Source organism: Trachypithecus francoisi, unplaced genomic scaffold, assembly GCF_009764315.1.
Source record: "Trachypithecus francoisi isolate TF-2019V2 unplaced genomic scaffold, Tfra_2.0 Lachesis_group16, whole genome shotgun sequence".
NCBI lineage: Eukaryota > Metazoa > Chordata > Mammalia > Primates > Cercopithecidae > Trachypithecus > Trachypithecus francoisi.
In genome coordinates, this window is record NW_022681461.1 from 87979354 (window position 1) to 88004017 (window position 24664).

At 47.6% G+C, this 24664-nt stretch overlaps 1 protein-coding gene across 1 annotated transcript in view; it reads left to right on the forward strand.

The window, feature by feature from the left end:
- GABBR2 (gamma-aminobutyric acid type B receptor subunit 2) overlaps nucleotides 1–24664 on the forward strand; it is a 420233-nt gene that overhangs the window by 295955 nt on the left and 99614 nt on the right. Inside the window, exons 8-11 of the mRNA XM_033238002.1 lie at nucleotides 4500–4560; nucleotides 16273–16353; nucleotides 21072–21222; nucleotides 24247–24379. Coding sequence (XP_033093893.1) covers nucleotides 4500–4560; nucleotides 16273–16353; nucleotides 21072–21222; nucleotides 24247–24379 — 426 coding nt within the window. The remainder of the gene's footprint in view (nucleotides 1–4499; nucleotides 4561–16272; nucleotides 16354–21071; nucleotides 21223–24246; nucleotides 24380–24664) is intronic.

A 24664-nucleotide genomic window follows, 5' to 3' on the forward strand; every position in this document is an offset into this window, starting at 1 on the left:
TGCTGCTGTTTCTGCTACTTTTGGTGCCCCATCTCTGGCCACTGAGCATGCAGCCAGGGGCCTCCACACCCCGATGGTTCAGGAATCAGAAGCTGCTGGGCCCTACAGACACCTGCAGTCACTCGTAGCTCCCCTTGCTACAACTAGAGCAAAGGAAGAAAAAAAAAAAAAAAAAAGCTTTTCCCTCATGCATGCTTATGCATTCTTTCTAATCTCCCATGACCGCTTCTCATCAGCACACCCTAAATGGAAACCAGCTGGCAGGGGATTCTGGGAAATGTAGTTTCAGGGCTTCCAGTCCCTGCCACACGGAGGAGAGTGTAGTAGAGTGAGTGAACTGTGAGCCACCAGACAATTATCAGCCCTCACCCTGGCCAGAGTTATCAAACTCCCTTGCCTTAGAATTAAACTCATCACATGGACTGGTCTCAAATGAACGTGATGATTCTCAGTTACAACCCTGGAATTGCACAAGACAAAAGCGTAAGGAGAGTCATGACATTTATCTCTACATAAAGACTACATGTGCTGGGAGAAGTGCAACCTTTGTGGGAGGGAAACCAAAAAAAAAAAAAAAAAAAAATCCCAGCTCTCAAGCTGGGATGTTAGGAACTGAAGCTGGCCTGGCTCACCTGGCTGAACTGCAGCCCATAGTGGCTCTGAAACTGTCTAGTGGCAGCATTGCCGCACCTGTTCCCACCCTGCCCTGTTGCTCAGCTCCTTCAGGTGGCAAGAAAGAGCCAGCCCCAGTGACTTTTGATGACAGGATATCTGAGACTAGGTTACCCCAGAAACAGGCTCTGAGACAAAGATTTGCATACAGGAAGTTTATCAGGAAATGTTTTCTGGAACAGAAGCTGGAAGGGAGGAAGCCAAGTAGTGTTGGGCAGCGGGAGAAGTCAAAATGTGATGCAGTGGCAATCATGAGCTCAGCCAATCCCAGGGGACCTCGGGATCCCACGGTCCTTCACAGCTGTCCTGAATCGAGGCAGCAGGGCTAGATCTATGACCCTTCACACTGACTGCTAGCTGCAGGCTGCCCCCAGGGAGGGGGCATAACCTGAACTAACATAGCTCTGACTGGGTGCAAGGCATCTCAACAGCAGCCAGATGCTAGCAGCTGGGGAGGAGGGCCTCCATCCTGAGCAGGGTATCTGGGCACACCCCTGGCATCCACCACACAGAATAAGAGGAATGGAATGGAAGACAGGCGCTGCTCTGGGCTCAGTGCTCAGTCACATTCACCACGCACTCTGAGCTGGGGAGGGACAGAGTCTGGCCATCACTCTCGCCGAAGCCACCATCCTCTCACACCTGGATTACTGAGCCAGAGCCTCCAGAGTCTCTCCTTCCACGTTTGCCACACTACCATCCATTCTCTACCACCCCACCCTCATGGCCGTTCATTGCACGTAGAGTCATGTCCAGACACTTCGTCATGGTCTCTGGGTAGAATGTGACCTGGCCCCTGTCCGCCTATGCATCTGCCACCACCCTGCCTCCCTCGCTGCGCTCCGGCCATGCTGGCCCTTTCTGTTCCTTGAATATTTCAATCTCTTCCCCACCTGAGGGTCTTTGCCCTGGATTTTCCCTCTGGCTGGAATATTTCCTTCTTTCCAGATAGGTCTCAGCTCTCATATAACGTCTTGAGCAGAGTCTTCCCTAACTACCCAACTAAAGCAGCTCCGTTAGTAAATTACCTGGGTGTAATGATGTGTGTGCCTGTAATCCCAAGCTGAGGCAGGAGGGTCACCTGAGCCCGGGAGGTGGTGGCTGCAGTAAGCCGAGATCACACAACTGCACTCCAGCCTGGGTGACAGAGCGAGACCCTGTCTCAAAAAAATAAAAAATAAAAAAATGACTTCCCTCTCCCATCACCCTTTTGATCTTCCTCATAGCATTCATCACTAACTGAAATTTCTTAAGCATTGGTGGACTTGTTTCTGCTATCCCTCCTAATCAAACAAAAGGCTCTCCAAGGGCAGGCATCAGTCCCTAGAAGGGTATTCAGTAAGCAGTAGGTAAATATTTTTGGAATGTTGTAAATTGACCACCTTTGAATATGGAGGACACCTATTGGGTAGAATTTCTTGAGAACCACCTGACTGGCCTGTGGCCTCCCTCATACCTGGTCTTGTCAAGACTGCCTTGGCTGGCACAGTAGTCCCCTATCCAGTTGGCGATACTTAGGGTAGCAGGGATGGCTTTGCCAGTGAAACCCAACAGATGCCATGGTAACCCTGATGCAGACCCTCAACATCGCCAGTTACACATCTGTGTCTCCATCAGCACTTGGTCACCCCAGTCACAGAAGCCCTCTACTTTCTCTCATCGGTAGGCAGAACGCACAGTGGCTCATGTTGTTTGGGAAGTCAGTCATTTGGGAGCTGATGATTCTGGGAGGTGAAGACATCGTGGCTGGGGGCCCAGTGGTTTCCACTTTGCCAGTTGAAATCACATGAGGGTTGAAACTCACTTCCCAAGGACTGGAAAGCTCTCTGGTACTGAACATCTTTTGATTTCAGCTCCCTGCTATTAAACATGTTTAAATAAAAATTACCACTGCCATTTGCTGAGCACCTGTCCTGTACCAGGACCTGTGCTTGGTCCATAATTTAGAGATGTTCTGGAACTTGCCCGAGAGAGGACTGAACCCAGTTTGTGAGACACAGACGCTGGCCTACTTCCACTGTACCCCCTGAGAAATTAAGGAGAAATCAAGGAGATGGGAGTAGTTCCTGTTAGTAAAAAAGTTATTTTTAGTAAAATAAAATGTGACAGATCTTACTTCAAAGATTTGTTTTGTTCACAAAGTAAAGGGAGGCTCTTCTCCCCCCCATTCCCGTATCATTCCATGGAAGCTTTGAATACCATTCCATACACTTTGTAATTTCGCTAAGAAAGAGTCTGCAGAATTTGTGCACATTTTAAATCTAGACGCCTGTGGAATTCTTCAAAGCTTGGCAGAAGATTGGTAAATTAGGTCTCCATCCTGTCAGACAAAAAAAAACATTCTCTTTGTGGACAATCTTCCCCACTCAGGCAAAGTGGTCCATTTACATAAAAGTAATCCTTTTAGAAGGTGTTTTGTGATTTTCAATTGTCCCTTAGAAATAAAATCACAGCTCCTGTCTCACCTCGGCTGAAGTGTTTTCACACTCCAGGGAGTTGCTTACCTTCCCCTGAATATAGAATTCGGTGGGCATTAGTTTCAAACTGATACTACTCACAGCTGTCTTCAGGGTTTCGAAAAGGTGTCCAAGTGGCCTTGGAAGGTGTTTCTCGTTCTGGGATCAGGTTGAGCGATCCCCCTTTATTCTGGAAGCTGCAGGGCTTCAGTCTTTAGGTTTCTGCCTAAGGGAAAATGCTTCCTGGGGTTGTCTCCCAAGACTTCAGTGGGACCCAGAGTATTGTCTGTGCTGTTGCCTGATGACACAAAAGCATAACGGTGAGAGAAAAGCAGGTTACCTTTAAAACCGTTTCTTTTCCTAATTTCACAATAATGGAAAGACAGGAAGAAACTTACTACTGGATCAAGAGCAACATGCTGCAGTGAAGTAGCATGGACTTGAAAATTAAACCTGCATTTGAATCCCAGCAGCCTCGCTTAAACAATGACCTTGTGTGAAGTCCATAACCTCTCTCAGTTTCAGTTTCTTGATCTGCAAAATGGGGGTCATCCCCTCATCACTTACGTTTGGCATCAAGATTCAGTGATAGAGTGTGTGTCAATTTCCTCATATGGTTGCAGAATTTTAGGTGGGATATACATCGGAAAGAAGAGATGACATTCCATCTCTAAATTCCTGGTTTGTTTAGCCAAGCATTTGGAAGCCAGCAGGGCAGATGCAGAAGATGATGCTATGTTTAGTCCCCAAGGTCCCTCATGAGGGGCGCTCAGCTGCCTGTGACACTAGTCAGGTCTTGCTGGCTCAAGAAGCTTACTTTTTTGCAGCACCATAGCTCAGTTATAATTGGGACTGACGTCACCATTCAGGAAAAACTTACAAGAACATTCTCTGTTCGTAATAAGAAATACCAGCAGACCTCTAGCACCCTTCTGGTCCTCAAGCCAAACAGACTCAGCAACACCCCACATCTTTATGGGTGGGGCACAGGGAGCAGAGTCAGGGCCGGGCCCCACCTTTGCTGTCATCTTTCCAGCACCCCAGAAGACTCCATCCCCATTATAGCATAGGACACGTGAGTGTTTAATAAATAGTCATGGTGATCATGATGATGCTTATCTTGGCTTCAATTCACATGTGTTAGTTCCATTAATGATTTTGTGCTCCTCAAATTAACCAGATAAAGTCACAACCAATTTAAAAACAATTTGTTTGATTTTCATCTGTGGTCCAGCGGGAATCTGTTTTTCCTCCAGTATTAATAATCGCATTGTACAGTTAATGAATTGCTGTGAGATCAGTGGCGTTCGGGCTAATGTGGCATTTCTCTTTTATTCTTGTTTGTTTTGTTTTGTTTTGTTTTGTTTTTAGGGTCAAGTTGTGTTCCGGAACGGGGAGAGAATGGGAACCATTAAATTTACTCAATTTCAAGGTAGGCATTTTGATGCTTATTCTTTCTAGCTGATAAAATTTAGATTCAGGGATGTTGTTTTATGCAATATAATACATCAAAAGGAATGCAAGTGTGATGTTCCAGATAGAAGAAAGCAGAGCCAATTGAAAACACTTCTCTGAAAACATTCGTTTCAACTTATTTGGAATATTTTTTCTCAGCCGCACCGTGGTCAGCCCTCCATCTCCATGGGTTCCACGTCTGTTGATTCAGCCAACTGAAGACTGAAAATATTCAGGAAAAAAAATAGATGATTGCATCTGTACCAAACATGGACAGACTGTTTTTTCTTGTCGTTATTCCCTAAATGATAGAGTATAACAACTATTTACATTGTATTAGGCATTGTAAGAAATCTAGAGATGATTTAAAGTATATGGGAGGATGTGTGTAGCTTATAGGCAAATATTACCCCATTTTATATCAGGGACTTGGTCGTCAGGGGATTTTGGTATCCTCAAGGTATCCTGGAACCAATCCCCCGTGGATCCCTAGGCATAACCGTACTTCCCTGGCCTATTCTGTCTTCCCGCACGACTCTAAAAAGCTTATGAGATTATGAGTGGTGGGGGTTAAGTTAGTATTCTGAGGATGTTTGCATTGATGTGGGCTTTTTGGTGTTTTTTGTAGAGAAAGTGTCTCACTATGTTGCCCTGGCTGGAATGCAGTGGCTATCCACAGATGCGTTCATAGCATACTGCAGCCTCGAACTCCTGGGCCCGAGCAGTCCTCCCACCTCAGCCTCCTAAGTAGCTGGGACCACAGACATGCAACAGTGCACCCAGCTGTTTTTGGTTTTGATTTTAGAAATGTTCAAACAGACTCTAACGTAGAGAGAACAGCATAATGAACCCGCTTGTGCCCAATACCCGGTTTCAATCATTATCGACATTTTGCCAATCTTCTTTCATCTTTACTCACCCCATCCCCCCTCTTTTGCTGTAGTGTTTTAAAGCAGCTCCTAGACATGATCTCATCTCATTCTATAAATACTTCAGTATGCATTTCTTCTGGATAAGGACTTTTTATAATATAATCACAGTACTATTATCACACCTAAAACATTAAACAATTTTTAATATCTTTTACTTTCCCAGTCTGTGTGGATCCTCTGATCATCTCAAAGGTGTCTTCACAGATGATTTGTTGGAAAATCCACACAAATTCCACCCATTGCATCTGCTTGAAGTATCTCTTTAGTCTCTTTTCATCTATTATAACCCCCTGCTTTTTATAGGCCATTTATTTTTTGAAGAAACTGGGTCATGTGTTGAACTTTCTGTTGCTGTCAGAAGGGCCTCAGAAACTATCCAGGCCAATTTCTTTGTGTGATGAGGAAGCAACGGAGGTGAAGACAGGGGCCATGTGAGGAGCATCCTTGAGGAACAGGGCTGGGTGTTCCTTGAGGCAGACCAGTGCAGCCATTAGCGGGGTGATGAGCCAAAACAACTAGATGAACCTCTCTTCAATACAGTGTTCTTCAGCAGCCAAGCATTTCTGGAAAACCCCGAAACAAGAGTGGGGCCTGCATTGCCCACTCACTTTGAGCAGATCCCGGTGTCATCCAGGGGAAAGCAAGAAATTAAAGTGAGTTATTCAGATTCATTCAGACAAATCCCACCAGGATTCAGATCAATCAGGAGAGGTGTTCTTCCGCGCTATCACACTGTAATGCAATCTTGTAGACTTACCCATTCGTTTTTCTGTGGCAGGTCATTGAAACGCATGTCAGCTCTCTGGCGTGCACAAAAGATGTAATTTTAGGCAAACGTAATTATTTTTCCATTTGTTAAGTTTTACTTCTTCATTGGTTGAACAAAGTAAGCATCTTGGCAAAGATACTTACTTTTTTTTTTTTTTTTTTTGAGTGATTGCAACTAAATTCTCTTGTCTCATTTCCAGTTCTCAAAATTATATCATTCTAAGAGAGTATTTTGTAAAACAAGGATTGGCTGATCACAGCTACCAGTGCATGCCAATTGTATTGCCTGTTTTTTTCAGACGTTAGGTTTACACGCCAGCTCCAGTGACTGTTTAGGCATATCTGGATTTCTAAGGAAGGCAGTACAGCAAACAGCAGCTCAGAGCTTGTGCTTTGTGGGCTGACCCACCCCAGATCCACTCACTTACTCACTGTAGAATTTCAGGCAAGCGACTTCGCCTCTCTGAGCCTTGATTGTCCTCATCTGTAAAATAGGAGTATAATCCTATCTACCTTCATGGAATATGGGAAAAACTAAATGGAAAAGTATGTGTATATATAACTATACATATAATATATTTTTATATATGCAGTATATTTTTTTCTCAGCAAGTAAGTAGCAATTATGATTAACACCTTGTCAACATTATGACACCTTTCTGGGGCAACTTCAGGTTTCCCTGGAGTGCTGAAGCTCCCAGCTGCTTTTATATCTGCCGTTTACTTAATGATGTATAGGAGATGATACAGGTCAGGGCCTTAACGATGATCTCATTCCACCAATTCATGGTATAAATGGGGAAACTGAGGTCCAGGAATGAGTAGTATCCCCCGGGGACACACAGCAGGCTAGTGGCAGAGCTGGGATTGGACCTCAGCTTGCTCCTCTGCACATTCCCACGTACGCCCAGGCACAAGTGTGCTCCCCTCACCCTCTCTGCATTTGTGTCCAGCTTTTCTTGAGGGTCTCAGCTGGGCCTTCAATAAAATCCAGATGCCCCTGTTTACATGATTTTTTTTTTTTTTTTTTGAGACAAGAGTCTCACTCTGTTGCCCAGGCTGTAGTGCAGTGGCATGATCTTGGCTCACTGCAACCTCTGCCTCCTGGGTTCGAGCGATTCTTCTGCCCCAGCCTCCCGAGTAGCTGGGACTACAGGTGTGTGCCACCATGCCCAGCTAATTTTTGTATTTTTAGTAGAGACGGGGTTTCACCATATTGGCCAAGCTGGTCTTGAACTCCTGACCTCACAATCTGTCCACCTCGGCCTCCCAAAGTGCTAGGATTATAGGCGTGAGCCACTGCGCCTGGTCTACATGTTTTTTAAACAGACATTGATCCTCTTGCTCCACTAGAGGGACCTATGTTATTTTAGGACTGAAATGAGCCACCAGAATGCAGGGGGCATGTGTGTATCAACACAACAGTTGGTTTTCCAAATGTAAAGGGTTTCAGAGGTGCCTTATCTACCATGATCGATTATTGAATAGGCCGTCCAAGCTGTGTGATGAGCTGTCCAGGGAGTTAATGCCTCCAGGAGCAGCCCTGTGTCAGTGATGGATGAGAACGGGAGGATAAATACCCCAGCATCCTTTCTCCTTGGGTGAGGCAACTCCCAGGTGTGTTTGACTCTTTTCCCAGAGCTCCCACAGTGGGACCGAACCTCGGTTGCCCACGAAGAAAACTGCTGACTCATGCACCTTGTCCTGGCTCCTTCCCTGTCTCACTTCCCCACACCAACAGTGCATCCTAGGATCACCTTCCAAATAAACTGCATGCTTTCTTCCCCTAGTCTCAGGCAGGTGCTATTCTTAGTGAGCCACCCTTGGCCGTAGGTAAGGCACGTATTAGCATCCTGTTGGGCACACACCTCAGGCCTGAACCCCTTTCAGCTCCAGGTTCCGTGCTCCTCCCTGATGCCATGGCTGATTTTCATGACACCACGTGTAGATGAGAATGAATACTAGAGAACTGGCTTTTTTCCCCTTAAGAGAAAAAAAGTATCCATGTTACTGCCGAAGTCTAAACATGGCTCCGAATTTGCAGCAGGGAAGGAAGTTGAGTGAAGCTGTGATTAGAGCCTTGTTTTTGCCGTTCTTAGAGAAAACTCAGCATCTGCCGCTCCAACTCACCGACCCTGCCTTCATTAGGCCTATTTGTAAGAATCTTGGGGAATGATAAGTGCTTGAATTTCACACTGCTTCTATGCAACATAAAGGGCTCAGGCTTTGGAGTTTTATATTTTGGCACCTGATTTGAAGGGAAGGGGTCTTCCTTCACTCTAACGACGTAATTGTCATTCAGAACGTACCTAGTGAAAGAGAGACTTGTCCTTCCCATTTGCAGACATTAATTACCATTTGGTCTTCAGGGTAACAGATACGGTTGTATTCAGTGCGCATTTCCTGAGCATCTGCCAGGCGCTTTACCAAGTCCTCTGGGGAAAACCAAGTTGAATAAGATACAGTCCCCGATCCTCCAGGGCTTCATAATCTCTCTGGCCGAATGCCAGTGCCTATAAAAGCAGGAGGATGATTTCCCAGAACCTACTAGAATACTTTCAGGGCTAGTTTGACCCTAGTTTGAGACTCTTGAGGCTGGTTTTTAATAACCTTTTCCTCTGTGAAGGCCTGCAATTGTAGCTCGCTTCACCAAGTCATGGGTCTGGAAAGGCCATTTTGTTAGACTGTCACTCAACTTGATATAATTAAGAGTGGAGTCATAGTCCATAATCCTGCAGGATATACCAGCAGGGTTGTGGATCTGCAGGAACCAAAGGACACACGGGAATGTGGACTGTTTTCCAGCCTGACCCTAGCCTTGACACCTCCCAACCCTCATATTCCAGGATTTACCTTTCAGGGAGCCTAAAAAAGGTGACCCAAAAGACAGTATATTTTACAGATATTGGATTTCATGGAGTCATCGACCTTCCATGTTGAAGAGAGCCCTGATTCTCCTATACAACATTCCCACTGCTTGAATGCCTCCAGTGATGGGGAACTCATTCCCTCTCATGTGGAAAGTACATAGGCTTGAAGCAGACGTGCCTGATCATTGGCAGACAGGCAAAGAAGCTTAGTCTCTTCGAGCCTTCATTTCAGTTAAAAATAAGTAAATAAATAGAAGGTGATCATTTTCCTTGCCTTGAGAGTGACTGAGAACCTGATGATGTGAGGCTGTGATGTTCCTGTCTCAGTGACTGGCACAGAGAAGGGTCATAACAACTGTTGGCTTCCTTCTCCTCTCCTGGGCACTCTTAACAATGACCCCAGATTTACACTCTCCCCCCAGGAATTTCTTGAGAAAAGTGCAGTCGCGCTTCTTTAGGACACAATTCACACACCTCATTTCATGGGCAGTCATTGTCATTGGTCCATGAAAGTCCCTCTTGTGTGTCCATTTATCCCCCTTATTTCCCTCATTTATTCCCATATCCCGCTCCTACCTCCCCCAAGGAAAGGCAAACACCCCATATTGTGTTTGTATGTGTGCTTACAAGATGCGTGTTGCCACGTACATCAGTGCCACTGGCTTAGGTATCTTCTCTGTTCAGTTTTGTTTTTTCCACTCAGCACTTTGTTTCTGAAGACATCTCCATGGTCCTGAGTGTGCCTCTAGGCATGGCTCCTCCCTACTCCCTGCAGGAGCCATGGTGGGGTGCATCCATCACTTCACCCATCGAAGCCCCTGGGACAGACACCCAGGTCACTTTCAACTCTCCACCCTCACAAATAATATGTGTCCTTATACATGTCCCTTTATGGATCCAACTGGGAATTTCCTTAGGACAGGTTTCCAAGGGCAGAATTGCTGAGTCAAAAGCTGCGTACACATTGAACATGCCCAAAACCTGCCAGGTTGCTCTTCAGAATGGCCATGCCCATATCCATGCCCACTGGCAGAGGATTCCTGTGTCCCTACCCACCACCCACATTTGGGATTTCCTGGATCACTCATTTTTTGACAGTCTAAAAGTGTAAAGTAATATCATATTGTGACTTTAAGTATCATTTCTCTAATTCTTAATGAGTTTGGACATTTCTTTCTGTGCTTATTAGTCATTTGTTAACTGTCTGTTCTGATCCTTTGATCTTTTTAAAAAAAAAAAAAAAAAAAGACAGGGTCTCCCTCTGTTGCCTGGGGTGGAGTACAGTGGCACGATCATAGCTTATTGCAGCCTTGAACTCCCAAGTTTAACCAATCCTCCCACCTCAGCCTCCCAAGTAGCTGGAACTACAGGCGTGCACCACCATGCCTGGCTAGCTTTTTTTTTTTTTTTTTTCCTGAAGGTGGGAGTTTCACTATGTTACCCAGGCAGGTCTCAAACTCGTGGCCTGAAGCGATCCTCCCGCTGTCTCAGCCTCCCAAAGTGCTGGGATTACAGGTGTGAGCCACCGCACCCAGCCCTTTGACCATTTTTACTTTGAAGTGACTGTCTTTTTCTTGTCGGTCTGCAGACGCTTCTTATGTAATCTAGACAGCAATCCCTTATTGGCTTTAGGCTTTGCAAGTATCTTCTCCCATTCTGTCACTTGTCTGTAAACTCACTTCAAGTCCTGACTGAGCAGAAGTTCTTAACTTTGATGTAGATAAACCCTTTTGGTTTTTTGTCCTGAGGTTTGTGCTTTTGAAGTTTCTCAACAATTATTTCCTGTCACTCCTAGGAAGTGACCCCCTACCTGCCAGGTGCTGGCCGGCACCGGTTGGGTATGGGGGTTGGTGGGGCTGAGTGGAGTAAGATGCAGTCCTTGCCCTCAGGGAGCCCACAGCCCACCCAGTGCAATGAGGAGCAGACACAGACAACAGCAAGGTGCGATGCGTGATAAGGGATGGCACAGGCAGCTGTGGGCATTCAGAGGAGGGCACTCAGGTCTACCTGGCAGAAACTACGAAGGATATCTGAAAGCAGTGGCATCTGAGATTAATTTTTTTTTTCTTTTTTGAGATAGAGTCTTGCTCTGTGACCCAGGCTGGAGTGCAGTGGCACAATCTCAGCCCACTGCAACCTCCATCCCAAGTTCAAGCAATTCTCCTGCCTCAGCCTCCCAAGTAGCTGGGATTACAGGCACGTGCCACCACTCCTGGCTAATTTTAGTATTTTTAGTAGAGATGAGGTTTCACCATGTTGGCCAGGCTGGTCTTGAACTCCTGACCTCATGATCTGCCCACCTCAGCCTCCCAAAGTGCTGGGATTACAGGCGTGAGCCACCGCGCCTGGCCCCGAGATGAATTCTGAAGGACCTGAGGGAGGTCGCCAAGAAGAAGAGAAAAGGCGCCCCCGGGGCCGACAGCCTGTTGTATATGACCTGGGTCCCCTCAGGTACTTAGCTGTTGCCCTTGGGCCAGTTTGCCTAGATCATGGACACATCTACCCCTGGCAGTTATTACACCCCAGGGTATTTGCTCAGTGTCCACCTGGCCTGTTAAACATCTCAAAACGAAGGTCAGTTAACTAAATGTATGAAAAATGTGGCAAGGGCATATTGTTTGTGACAGTAGAGCACAAAGTCCGTCTCTGTTCTGTGCTGCTGAGAGGTGCTGCTGGGAGAGGGAGAGGAAGCAGATTAGGATGGGGTGAAAGTGAAAAATCACTTCCTGAGGAATGGCTGTTCATCCTGGGGAAGAGGAGAGTTGAGACCTGTGGTCGCCAGGTTCCAAGTCTGAAGGACAGTCAGGAGCAGGAGCCAAAGTGACCTGGGGCCCCAGCACAGAGCCAGGTCCCACGAGGGGAAGTCACACAGAACAGGTTTTAGCTTGAGGAGGACCTTTCCAAGCAGTTGCAGAATCATTGAACAGGAGTTGGGGGCCACAGAGATCTCCCTTGCAACCCCCTCACTTAGCAAGATCCAGGTAGGGGATGGGACTTCCCCAGGGCTACTCACAGAGTGACCGCAAAGCCAGCATCAGCTCTGAGGCTCCTGTCTCCTAGCTCTTTCCTATGCCTGAGTTTGGGAGGGGGGTCCTATAATTAAGTACGTTTATAGAAATCTTTGATTTTTGTTGAGCCAAGATCATCTTTTGTTTCATCCCCGAAAGTTATACATTGTGTCTCAGTGTGCGTATTTTCAACAACAATCAAATTCTAAAGGACACATTCTGGCTCCCCCAGTTTGGAGCCAGAACCACGTGAGAAGACAAGTCTACCCATGGCAGTTATTACACCCCAAATAAGATTGGATACAGACTGGATATGGACCAGTTGACCTTGTTTGCACAGGAGTTAACAACAAGCCCAAGAGCTGAGAGGGCTGTGTGCCTATCATGGTCACCACCTGGCTGGACTGTGGGTGAATTCAAGAATACAGGGGACACAGTCCTTCCATCTGCAGACCCGGGAGGCACCCTGAGCAAAGTGCAGGGGATGAGACTTTATACTGCCTGGGACAACAGAAGCAAGGCTGACCAGCAGGAATCAGAAGCCCTGGACACACATAGGACATGGCTTCAACATGAAGAGCTGTCATGCACGGAGCCCTGAGTCCACAGCAACTAGGACACTGGGATGGGAGGAACAGTACTCAGGGAAGGCTTCCTGGAAGAGGCGGGTAGGGCTTGGACAGGTTAACTTGGTAAAGGGAGGGAAAGCTACCTCCCAAGTGGAGGAACCATGGTAGTGAACAGATGGCAGGAAGAAAATATGAAGAGTGCTTGGGGACCTCACATAGAGCCCATAGTTACTTTCATCATGAATAAAATAACCATAGTTTATTGGACACTTACCATGAATTAGGTTCCAAGCTAGGAACTTGGCATATATTCTCGTTTTTAACCCTCTTATCAATTCTAAAGTTCCCAGTTTACAGATACAGTCATGCAAGGTCTGCAATTATGATTAAAAACAGAAAAAACTCTATATCTCTGGCCCCTAGCACAGAGCCTGGCACATAATGGGTGTCTAGTAATGTTTGTTGAATGAATGAATGAAATGATAAAACTAGAGGATTTAGTATAGACATCTCTCCAGCATCCAGGATGTCCAAGGCCACCTGGCTCGAGGACATGGGAATGACTTTAACTTCCCACCACCTGCAGTGCTGCTTTTGAGAGATTCTTTACCATGAAATACCATGAGCTGAGCCCGGCACGCAATAGGCACTCAACAAATGTGGGCTGAATGATTGGCAGCCCTGCTCAGTATGGGGGTAAAAGTATGCTGAATTCAGAACTAGGGGGCCCATGTTCAGTTGCCCGCTGGGTCACTGCTAAGCCGTGTGGCTCTGAGTGGGTACTTAACCTATTTGAGGCTCCTCCTGCCTCTTTAGACCAGGATGAATTATGCCCAATTCATGGTTTGCCGTGAGCATTAAATGCAGGAACTTGTGAAGCGCCTGTGAGCCTCCAACACTGCCCCCAGGGAGAGATTATGATGATTACGGTCAGTGGGAAGCTGAGTATTATTTCAGTGCCATGGGACGGTGCATACAGCAGGGCGTGTGAGTCAGAGGGGCAGGCTGTGTGGCCGGGGTGCGGTAGGGTGCCAGCCACACCATTCCCCACTCTTGATGATTGATTCTGATCAACCTGCATATTTCATGCGCTGCCTCCCTGCATCAAATAAATAAATCAGGGCCTCCTCTGAGCAGCAGGACCTGATTGGGGCATCTGCAGGGCTCAGGACTTCAAAAGGCCAGTGCAGGGATGCTGGAGCCCGCAGCAGATTCTGCTAATGTGACATTTAGGGGCCGGATGACCCAGGCAAGCGACAGCCGCTTGCACAGTGTGATGCCCCCTAAATGGCGGGGACCCTTGTGGGGAGAAGGAAGTGACTTTTACAGCCCATTTCCACCACCCACAGTCAGAGGAACACAGGCAGAAGTGTGGCCCAGGGGATTCCCTGTTCTGTTTTCTGAATGTTTCTAAGGGACCAGCAGTGCACCTGCATTTCTGCAAAGAAATTCACTTAGAGCTAGAGCCCCAGGAGGCATTTCCTCAGGGTGCGCCTTGGAATTCCTATGTAACCTCTAGGCATTTTGCTGGCCAGGGTCCGCAGCTCCCACCCGCACTTGACAGAAGCCTTCGTCTGGGGATGGGTGGATGATCCTTCTCTTTGTGCTTCCCACATTCAGGAGGCACAGGTGGTCCGTGGAGTGGGCACTCTGCACAAACTGTCACCTCTCGGGAATCCCACTGAGGCAGCCCCCTGTCAGGGACGAGTATGGGCTATGGAAAATGTCCAGGGTTTGAGTCTGGGCTCTATTCTTATTACCACTGGGGTCCTGGGCAAAGCCACAAGCTGTCTGAGCCTCCGTCTCCTTGTCTTTAAGGTGGGACTGAGACCACCTACTCCACACACTGTTTTAGCTAGGTAAGAAAGTGTACATAAAATAGCACCGATCCAGCACACTATAGAGGCTTGGTCAATACCCCCAGCCCTTCCTCCCTGCTCCCCACCCTTCTCAAGCCTGCTCTTCCCTGGGGGTCCTATCTCTGCCCTCAAACTCACTGCCCCTTGTTCCATCCCTCTAACCACAACCTTCCCCTGAATCTGCTTCATCCATGATCACCGGTATCCTCCCAGATGCCAGATCCTCAGACCCTGCTCAAGGGGCTTCTCCCAGCCTCTCTGTGGCATGTGGCACTGCGGCCAGTGGTGAAGGTGTGCCTTTCCTTGGCTTCTAAGGTGCCCACTCCCTCCCAGCACCCTGCTCCTGCGTCCTGGCCACCCCTTCCCAGTCTCTGCTCTGCCCACCCCAGGGGTCAGGGCTCCTCCAGAGTCTGCACTTGGTCCTCTCCTCTTCTCACTTGGCTCACTTTCCCTGGGGGTCTCATTCCTGCCTCTGACTCCAATTCCCAGCTTCCATGCCAATGACTCCAGCTCACCCCCTAGCCATACCTCTCCCCTCGGCTCTAGACTCAAAAGCATCTCTGCCTTGATGCTCCACAGGCACCCCAGGCTCAGCACATCCAAGATGGAACTCGTTCTTCTTACCCTTGTATCTGAACCCCTCTCCTGGGTTCCCCACTCAGGGATGGGAACTGAAACTCCTCATCCCCACCAGAACCTCGGATGACCTTGGTGCCCCTCTTTTTCATCTCCCATTTGATCGCTCAATTGTCCTGATTTTACCTGGAAAAAAGAAACCTTGCTTAAATCTGATCCCCCTCTCCATTTCTTCTACCACCACTCTGGGCCAGTCCTCACCATCTTTATCCTTCACGATGACCAAAACAATAAACTAAACCCACCAAGAACTGCAAGAAGGATGAGAGTAAATTTGAATGTATCACTTGGGTTTAAAAACACACTGAACAAGTGCAAGGAGCCAAGGGCAGTAGGAGACTGTGCTTAGTATGACACAGCAGAGCAATGTGGCTTCTGAAAGGTATTAATTCTACCTGAGGATGCATGTAATAGCAACGTGAACTCCAGAATGAGGGAGGGGATGGTGCCCTCTACTTGCTGCTGACCAAATCATGCCTAAAGTGCATTGGTCAGTCCTTGGGTCTACACCCTACAGAAAGACTGACTCTGTGGAATGTGGCCCAAGGAAGGGTCGGGATGGAGGAGCGGGGAGATTGAAGTGCTGCTCTGTAAAGAGGAGTTGGGGGGTGATGTCAGCAGAATGACCTGTCTTTGTCTTCGAGTATCTGGGCCTATCCTAGGGAAGATGGAGCAAAAGTGATCTGTGTGGTTCTAGAGGGCAGAGCCAGTAGAGCAGGGGAAATGTTACAGGGAGACAGTTCAGCTCAGTGGCCAGGAAGAACTTGATACCAGACAGAGTACAGTTGTAGGGAGCCTGGGCTCCCCATCTTTGAGGTGTGAAGCAAAGGATGGACAACCAGTTGATGAGACAGAGACAGTACGAGAGAATGTTCCAGCCTAGATCAGGTTAGAAGTTTTGTGATTCTAACCAGAAGAGGCATTGGAGAAAGGGAAGCCTGCAAGAATATACCCAGGGCCTGTGAGGGGAGCAAGAGCTGGAATAGGAGCACCCAGACACAAACCCAAGTCCCAGTCTAACTGGTCACTGTCTCTTGCTCCCCACAGACAGCAGGGAGGTGAAGGTGGGAGAGTACAACGCTGTGGCCGACACACTGGAGATCATCAATGACACCATCAGGTTCCAAGGTAAGGCAGTTGAGCTTCTCAAAGGAGGGGGCCTGCCCAATTGTTCCCAAGCCTGGACATTGTCTAAGGGTTAGGGACAAGTTCAGCATCCTTGGCTTTTTGGGGTCAAGGATACATCCTCAACACATATACTCAATCACTGAGCATAGGGCTCCAATCACTTGTACAGGCTCCAGTACCTGGAGTGGGTCACTAGAGTTTGTATGAAGTGCGCACTGAGGTGTTTAAACCATTGGATGGTCAGGATTAATTCTTTTTAAATGTAGCCCTGTTAAATTTAGGTCTATCTTCTCTGGCAAAGGGTTTGACTGGGTTGGCAATAAGGCCTGTCTATCTACTGCTTTTCCTGGAAGATTATTTCTTCTCCTCTGCTAGAGAACTCCTCTTCAGCTCCTACAACCAGCTCAGATGACACCTCTTTTGTGCAGTCTTCCTTAATTACCATTCAACTGAGCTAATGACTGCCTTCTCTTTGCTTCCGCAGTCTTTTTCCTCTGCCTCTCCTATGGCCACTGTCACTTTACATTGATATTACTAGGTGATTCAGCTATGAGTCCCTGACTGGATCCTATTTGACTTTAAATTCCTGGCACCTGCCAAGGTCTGACGCATGTTGGAGACTTGGTGGTATCTGATGACAAAATGAATTGATCAAGTGGGTGGGTGGGTGGATGGATGGATGGATGGATGGATGGATGGATGGTAGGGTGGATGCATGGATGGGTGTGTGAATGGGCAGATGGATGGATAGATGCATAGGTTGGTGGGTCGGTGGGTGGGTGAATGGATAGATGGACAGGTAGATGGGTAGACAGATGGCTGGGTAGATGACTGGATGAATTGATCAAGTGGATGGTTGGATGCATGGGTAAGCGGATAGATAGATGGGTAGGAGGGTAAGTGGATGAGTAGACAGGTGGACAGTGGATGGATGGATGGATGGACAAACAGTCTAGTCACTGAATAGCAATAGAGAAAGCTGCCACATCCATAGCACCCTGGTATTGTTACTTTGATTCCACTGGGTCAGCAGAAATTGGCTTTCTGTGCCAGGAGCTTTTACTTTCCTTCTTGAAAGCTAGGGCACCAGAGAAGGCTCTTCCACAAACCCTTTGATTAGACTCTGTCATGTTCCTATATTTCCACTGGACCTGAGGGATTCGGCCTTGAGAACATTGCAAAGCAAAACTCCAGTCAGCCTCTGAAAACCAGAGTGGTCTCCACACTCAGGTGAGCCTCCCTATCCCAACGGAGGGAGCTGTCACCGGACATATCATCACATATTACCTCAAGGGTGACTCCCCAAATTCACACAGCCTGTTCTAACCACCAGAGCCCTGGTCCCCAAGATCGGCCTGTCTGCTCTCGGACTGGGGAGATCGGGGTTTACTGAACAAGGACTCTGGGTTTGCAAATTGGAAAGAAGATTGAAGCGCTAAATAAATAAAAGACACAAAACACAACAGAGAGGAAAAACACGAATTTGGTGGGGCAGGGACCAGTAGCCAGGACAGTTCCTAAACAACAGTCAGAGGGAACCAGGTCTTCATTGGTGATGCCCAGGCCCTGCCTTTCAGCCCCAGGCTGTGCCCCCAGGCTGAGAGAACACAGGAAGCAGCTGTGCCAGGCCTACTCCCTGTTTCTCAGACCTTCCCCACTACCCAGACCATGAATAATCAGCCTCCGAACACAGAGGCCAGGCAGTTCAGGGCAGAGCCCAGGCCTTCTATCCACACCTGGCCTGAGTTCCGCTCTCACTCAGACCCCTGTACCAGCCCCCAGTGAGGCTTCTCACCGCTCTGCTAGCCTTTCCTCCTCAAGTCCATTCTGCCCTCAGCAGTCAAAGTGCCCTTGCTGTCATGGCAGGCTTAAGAAGCCACCTCTGCTCAGAGCCTCGCACGTCCCCACTGCTCAGAGAGAGGGGACCTCACTCTGAGCTGTGGCCCCAACTCTTCCATAAAAGGACCCTTCCTCCCTTCTCTGTCTTCTCTCTCAGATCCCCCCAACTAAACTGCTTATAGTTCCTCAACTGTCCTGAAACACCACTGGGCCTTGGCTCATGCTGCGCCTCCTGCCCAGGATGCCCTTTCCTTCTCATCTTCCTGGCCGACAGCCAACTACTCCACTCATCCTTCGAGACTCAGCTCCTTTGTCGCCTCCTTTCTGTAGCATTTCCTGACTCCGGCAGGCAGGACTGCACTCTGCTCCCTGCTCAGGCGTCCTGTCTGATGTTATCACATCGCCTGGACCCCAGCGCCACTGGCAGCAGTTTGTGTAGTGGTTAGAGCGCAAGCTTCAGGGTTAGGCAGATCTGAGTTCAAATCCTGCTACTTACTAGCTGTAAGAGTCACGTAACACCTAGAAAATCATTGCCCCCTCTGTCAAATGGGAATAATCTTAACTCCGCATGAGGCCGTTGGGTGGATCAAGTGGGAAAATCTCTATATCTTGCTTAGACTGTCATAGGCATTCAATAAATAGGATTGCTTATTAGTACTTTTCTCTTTTTTCATATGGCTAGTGTGTAAGTTCCCTGAAGACAGGGACAGTGTATTTTTCATCTTTGTATCATTGGTGCTCAATCCCAGCCTGACAGATGGCAGTTGATTATTAATTGTGATTAATCATCATTAATGATGAATGAATGAGTGAATGGTAATGAATGGATGAATAATGAATGAATGGACCAGATGAAAAGCAAGAAGGAAAACTCAGGACTTCTGCTGTTACTAATACTCATGATAAACCAAGCATTTGGTGTCCACAAAGTCTTAAGATACCCCTTGTAGAGCCATCATTTTGCAAGAAGAGAAGAAGGAGTAAGAAGGAGACAACTTTCTCTTGTCTGTTGTCAATTTTCTGGAGTTGTTTCTACGCAGTGGGCTCCAAACCCAGTAGTGATCATATTACCTGTGAACCAAACCTCAGTCTTCTTTATCAGTGTCCAGAGCGGGACTTGTTTCCAGCCAGGAACTCACAGACACCCCAGGACTGTTCTTGCATTTGGTAGCCAGAAGGCACCTGAGTCAGGTGTTTGGGGAAGGATGATGGACAGAGGGGGAAGAAGCTTCCAGATGGTGAACTTTCACTTCTGGAAGCAAGAAATGATTTTACCTCCATCTCCTTGTGTCTGCTTTAGCCCAGACTTTTGGCCCTTGATGCCACTTTTCTTATAAATGTTACTTTACATGGAATTGCTTACGGCTTCACATTAACCACGCCAGCAGGTTCCTCGCCGTTTTCAAACCTGGCAACTTCCCTAAATTTCTTAGATGGTTCAAACTCTTAATCCACCAAATGTTTCTCGCTCTCTCTCTCTCTCTTTCTCTCTCTCTTTTTTTTTTTTTTTTTTTTTGTGAGATGGAGTCTCACTCTGTCACTTAGGCTGGAGTACAGTGGCATAATCTTGGCTCACTGCAGCCTCCATCTCCTGGGTTCAAGTGATTTTCCTGCCTCAGCCTCCCGAGTAGCTGGGACTACAGGTGTGTACCAGCACACCCAGCTATTTTTGTATTTTTGGTAGAGACGGGGTTTTCCCATGTTGGCCAGGCTGATCTTGAACTCCTGACCTCAAGTGACCCACCCGCCTTGGCCTCCCAAAGTGCTGGGATTACAGGCATGAGCCACCGCGTTCAGCCAAAGCCACTGAATATTTCTAAACACATTTGAACTTGCTAGCAGTGTTTTAAACACAGACGGTCCGGGGAGTTCTCACTCCCTGCTGCCACATCTGCCCCTTTCCTGCTTGGCTCCCAAGAAGAGAGGCATAACTGGGACCCTGATGGGGCTCCCAGATTCCCAGGCTTGGCTACTTTGTAACATCTGGCTGATTCCACATACCCCTACTGGAGAGAAAAGCCCTGAAGTTTCACAATTCCACAGCAGAAACCTGACCTAAAATAGCAGCTAAGAAAGAGGGATTTGCAGGAAGCTGGGGGAGTCCCTGAATCCCTCATCCCAAACCAGTCTGTGCCTGCTAAAACTAAAACAGACTGAAAGATGGATTTGCTCTGAAACCCTCAGGGTTCCCCCAAGTTCCTGGTGCTCTTGAAGAATGAGCAGCACATCTCTGCAGTCACATAGAGAAATGGAATCCCACAGTTCCAGGCCAGTTCTGGCACCACAGGGAGAGGAAGGTAGCTTCTGCCTCCCACAGTGACTCAGAGTCTTATGGAAACAGAAAGCCAGATAGAGCTTTTAAAACACAATGATATTCAAGCAGAAATTCCACAGCCAAAACACATATGTGTCACCATGGAACCAACAGGCAAGGTGTCCATCCTGTTGAGGAGGGATCATTTATTGCGTATGTGTAGGAGCAGAGATCTTGAGGCCAAAGCCAAGTTCTTCATCCCCAAAGGCACCCGGTGGTGCCCACTCACATCACCCAGCCCTGTGCTTCCAGGCCGTTGTTACCTTGGGGAATAAATGGTGATAGTTTTTCAACAGTGTAATTAGACCAAATCAAATTCTAGTCTTCTAATGGCTATTAAATGCATCACAAATCCTTTATTGATTCTATTTAGAGAAAGAAATAAGTCCTGGCTCAGGCTCCCTGTTGGGCAGACTGGCCAACTGCTGGATCTGCCTCACCCAGTAGATAGATGTGCCTTGTGTAGAGTTTGTGCACAGGGCCTGGCTGGATGTCAGGGACACTAAGGTGTTCTCGGGGAATTACTTGCACTGGGTCTCACTGATGTCTTCTCTTGATCCTCTAGGATCCGAACCACCAAAAGACAAGACCATCATCCTGGAGCAGCTGCGGAAGATCTCCCTACCTCTCTACAGCATCCTCTCTGCCCTCACCATCCTCGGGATGATCATGGCCAGTGCTTTTCTCTTCTTCAACATCAAGAACCGGAATCAGAAGTAAGCCACACTGGTCCTCCTCCGTGATACCACTTTCTGAATTGACAAGCCTGTGGACACAGTATAGGAGTGCCACATGACAGATTCCCCAGGGCCACGGAAGTCTGCAGGGCAGAGTTTCCCAAAGCGTTACTCAGTTGCTAGGATGTTGTAGGTGTTACATGTGTATGAGTAGGTGCAGGCGAACACACACACAGAGGCAGGGCTGCTGGTAGTTGCACAGGAGTGTAGTCAAAGAAGTTTGAGGAAGTTAAATAAAATCGAAGAGTCCAAATCCTTGGGCCTTCTCAGAGCTTTGGATATACTCCTGTACTTTGTGGAGGTCCAGGAGGAGAGAGAGAGAAGACAGAATTCCCCAGACTTCTTTGCCCCTATCCCCTAGCATCGCTGGGAATCACCACTGAAGGAGGTCACAAAGTCCAGTGAAAAGGATTTCCTTTGGTACAGTTCATTATGGCCAGGAAGCCCTCCCTTCCATCATCCCGTATGGCCCTCCAGATAACTCCTCATATCACAGAGAAGAGCCCTGAAGTTCAGGGACGGAGTGCTGCTGTCCACTCATGGCAGACTGTCTCCCTGGTTTCTTGTCTTAATTTCTTTTCCCCACCACATGCCCTTAATTCTCCAGAGGAGAGAAGCTGACTGAGTTATTCTGGTCAGTCATGGGTAGAACTGGCTGCCACTCCAGGCGGTGTGGTTTTCACCAAGTGCGTTTTGCTTCTTTGGTGTCCATAGCAAATCCCTTAACCCAGCCCCAAGCCTTTTGGTGGAATGAGCAGGGGTGCAGAGCGTGGGCCATCATGGGGACAGCCACCGTGACCACCTACATGGTTCCATGGCTCTGCCATGGTGCGCAGAAGCTACGCTGCATGAACTCATGGGCTGTCAGGAACAAGCCTGATTCTGAAGAAAACAGTTTTGTTGGTTTGTGAGACTTTTTACTTTCTCCTGCTTGCAAATAAGGAATTTGGAGGCTCTAGACTTTTGTGTGTGTGTGCTTGGTTTTTTAATTAATTAATTAATTTTATTTATTTATTTATTTTTTAGAGTCAGAGTCTCACTATGCTGCCTAGGTTTTTCTCAAACTCCTGGCCTCAAGTGATCCTCCTGCCTCAGCCTCCCAAGTTGCTGGAATTAGAGGCATGAGCTACTGTGTCCAGGGTTATTTTGTTGTTGTTTGGCTTTTTTTGATAGCAATTGCTTAGGTCAAACCTATTTCCTGAAAAACAGAAAAGAGTTTTCGTCTCCTGTTATTTTATTTTACTTACAACAAATAGCACATCTACTGCCACACAAAAAAAGTGAGGCAACATTTGCCCACTCCATAAAAACCTTAAATGCTGAGCATACCTCTTAGCACTTGGCACAGGCCTGGGCACATAGTCAGCTCTCAAAATTAGATTGACACCCCAGATGCCTCGAGAAGTCCCATCAGGACAGCAAGTTGCCCCATGATAAGACTAAACTCATTGAATTCCTTAACTACCCCCTCTTGGCCTCCTGGGGGAAAGTTACCATGACTCTTTCAAAGAGGCCGGCATCCAGGTGAAGTTTTTGTTTTGTTTTGTTTTGTTTTTTAACTGGCTTGGCTATTTAAAATCTGCAGAAAGATAGAAAACAAATATTGCTATGGTTCCCAATCCCTCCCCCTACTTCTCTCTTCCTAAATCTGTCCTATAAGGCCCACCTCCTCTGGGAAGCCTGCCCCAACCCCCAGCTCTCCCCTCCCCTGACTGCTGTAGTAATAAGAATGGAGGCACCTAAGTAGTTGGTGGTTTACAAAAGGACCTCCAGGGTCATCTCAGCTTCACGTGTGTCCTAGTTAACAGGATCAGTTATCTCATGTACAGGTGAGGAAATTTAGGCAGGCTAAGTGACTTGGCAAGGTGTCACTTTTATGGAGTGGCCAAGTCTAAGCCCTGGACCCCATGCTCCCAACTTGAAAGCCAGCGTGCCGTCCACAGAGGAAGAGCAGCAGGCTTCTTATTTCCCTCTCCCTTTGACATACTGCATGTTTAAAATGTGAAGGGTTAACAGAATTGCAGAATGCAAAGGAAAGTGTTGGGGAACAATTGGTCGTAATTACAGTCTGCAGAAGAGCCCCTCAACCACAGGGCGCCTGAAACCTGAAGCCCTTCTAAGCTGATTGTGCTGGGGGAGCCAGGTACCTACCAGCCCACCGATGACCCTGGCTTGCTGGGCAGCTGGGGGTCACCACGGGGTTCCAGGAGGAAATGACAGAGAAAGATGCAGAGTCTGGAAGTATAAAGAATGCTCCCTGCTCCCCACCGCAGCCTAGTGAAGACAAGGGTAGTGGGTGGGATGGGGACTCTGGTGTCTACCTCTGTCACCCGCTGACTGGAGAGGTAGTCCTGCCCACATGTGTGGCTGTCTTTGTGCACAGAACAGTGTGAGCTTTCTGAAGCAGCCCTCAGACTCACAGTTGGGCCTCCCTGACACAGTTCACTCAGGGCTGGGGAGTGTGGTGTGGGACTTTCTCCTCACTATGGGGAACGTGGCTGAAGTTACATGTCACGTTCTCTAGATTTGACAGGAGTTCTCAGCCCCAGTCCAAAAAAAAAAAAACCTGTCGACTTAATGCTTTTGTTTAAACTGAAAATTAATGGATGAAGAAGCTGATGTGACAAGCTGTCCCTGGGGAAGTAATGGGTGAACTTGACAAAGGAGGCAGGGAAATCAACAATTAGAAATGTATCGTTGTCTGAGGCCTTTTAGTGAAGGACAGACAGTAGGTGGGAAGGGGGTAGAGGAAACAGAGCTTTTCGTTATTTCTCTGGAAGGGGAAGGTTCCAGGGTGAGCACCCGGGTGCTGGGGAAAATCTGACTAGAAATTTGGGCCTTCCTGCTGATGTGTCCCCTGGGGCCCCGTGGCACCTTTCCGTTTCTCTCTCTCCCCTCTAGCCTGAGCAACAATATATATCTAGCAGGCATTTGGAAAATACCTGTTGAAGGAATAACTAAATTAACAGTTGTGTTAAATCTATTGTCTCTTTCTCTTGTCAGGCTGATAAAGATGTCGAGTCCATACATGAACAACCTTATCATCCTCGGAGGGATGCTCTCTTATGCGTCCATATTTCTCTTTGGCCTGGATGGATCCTTTGTCTCTGAAAAGACTTTTGAAACACTTTGCACCGTAAGTCATTCTGCATAAGCCAGTGGCATATGATAGAAAGTTTCCTTGGTGACCTCAGTCATCAAAAACACAGATGCAAACCCAGAAATACATGAAAATACATGAACAGGCAGGGAACAACCCATTTAGTAGTTCTTCAACTCAACAGGGAAGAATGGTGTTGCTGTCAGGCCAGCATTGGGTATAAGTACTGCCTGTAAAGTTAAGATGATGGACTTCCAGCCTGGGCAACATGGTGAAACCTTGTCTCTACAAAAAATACAAAAAAATTAGCCAGGCATGCTG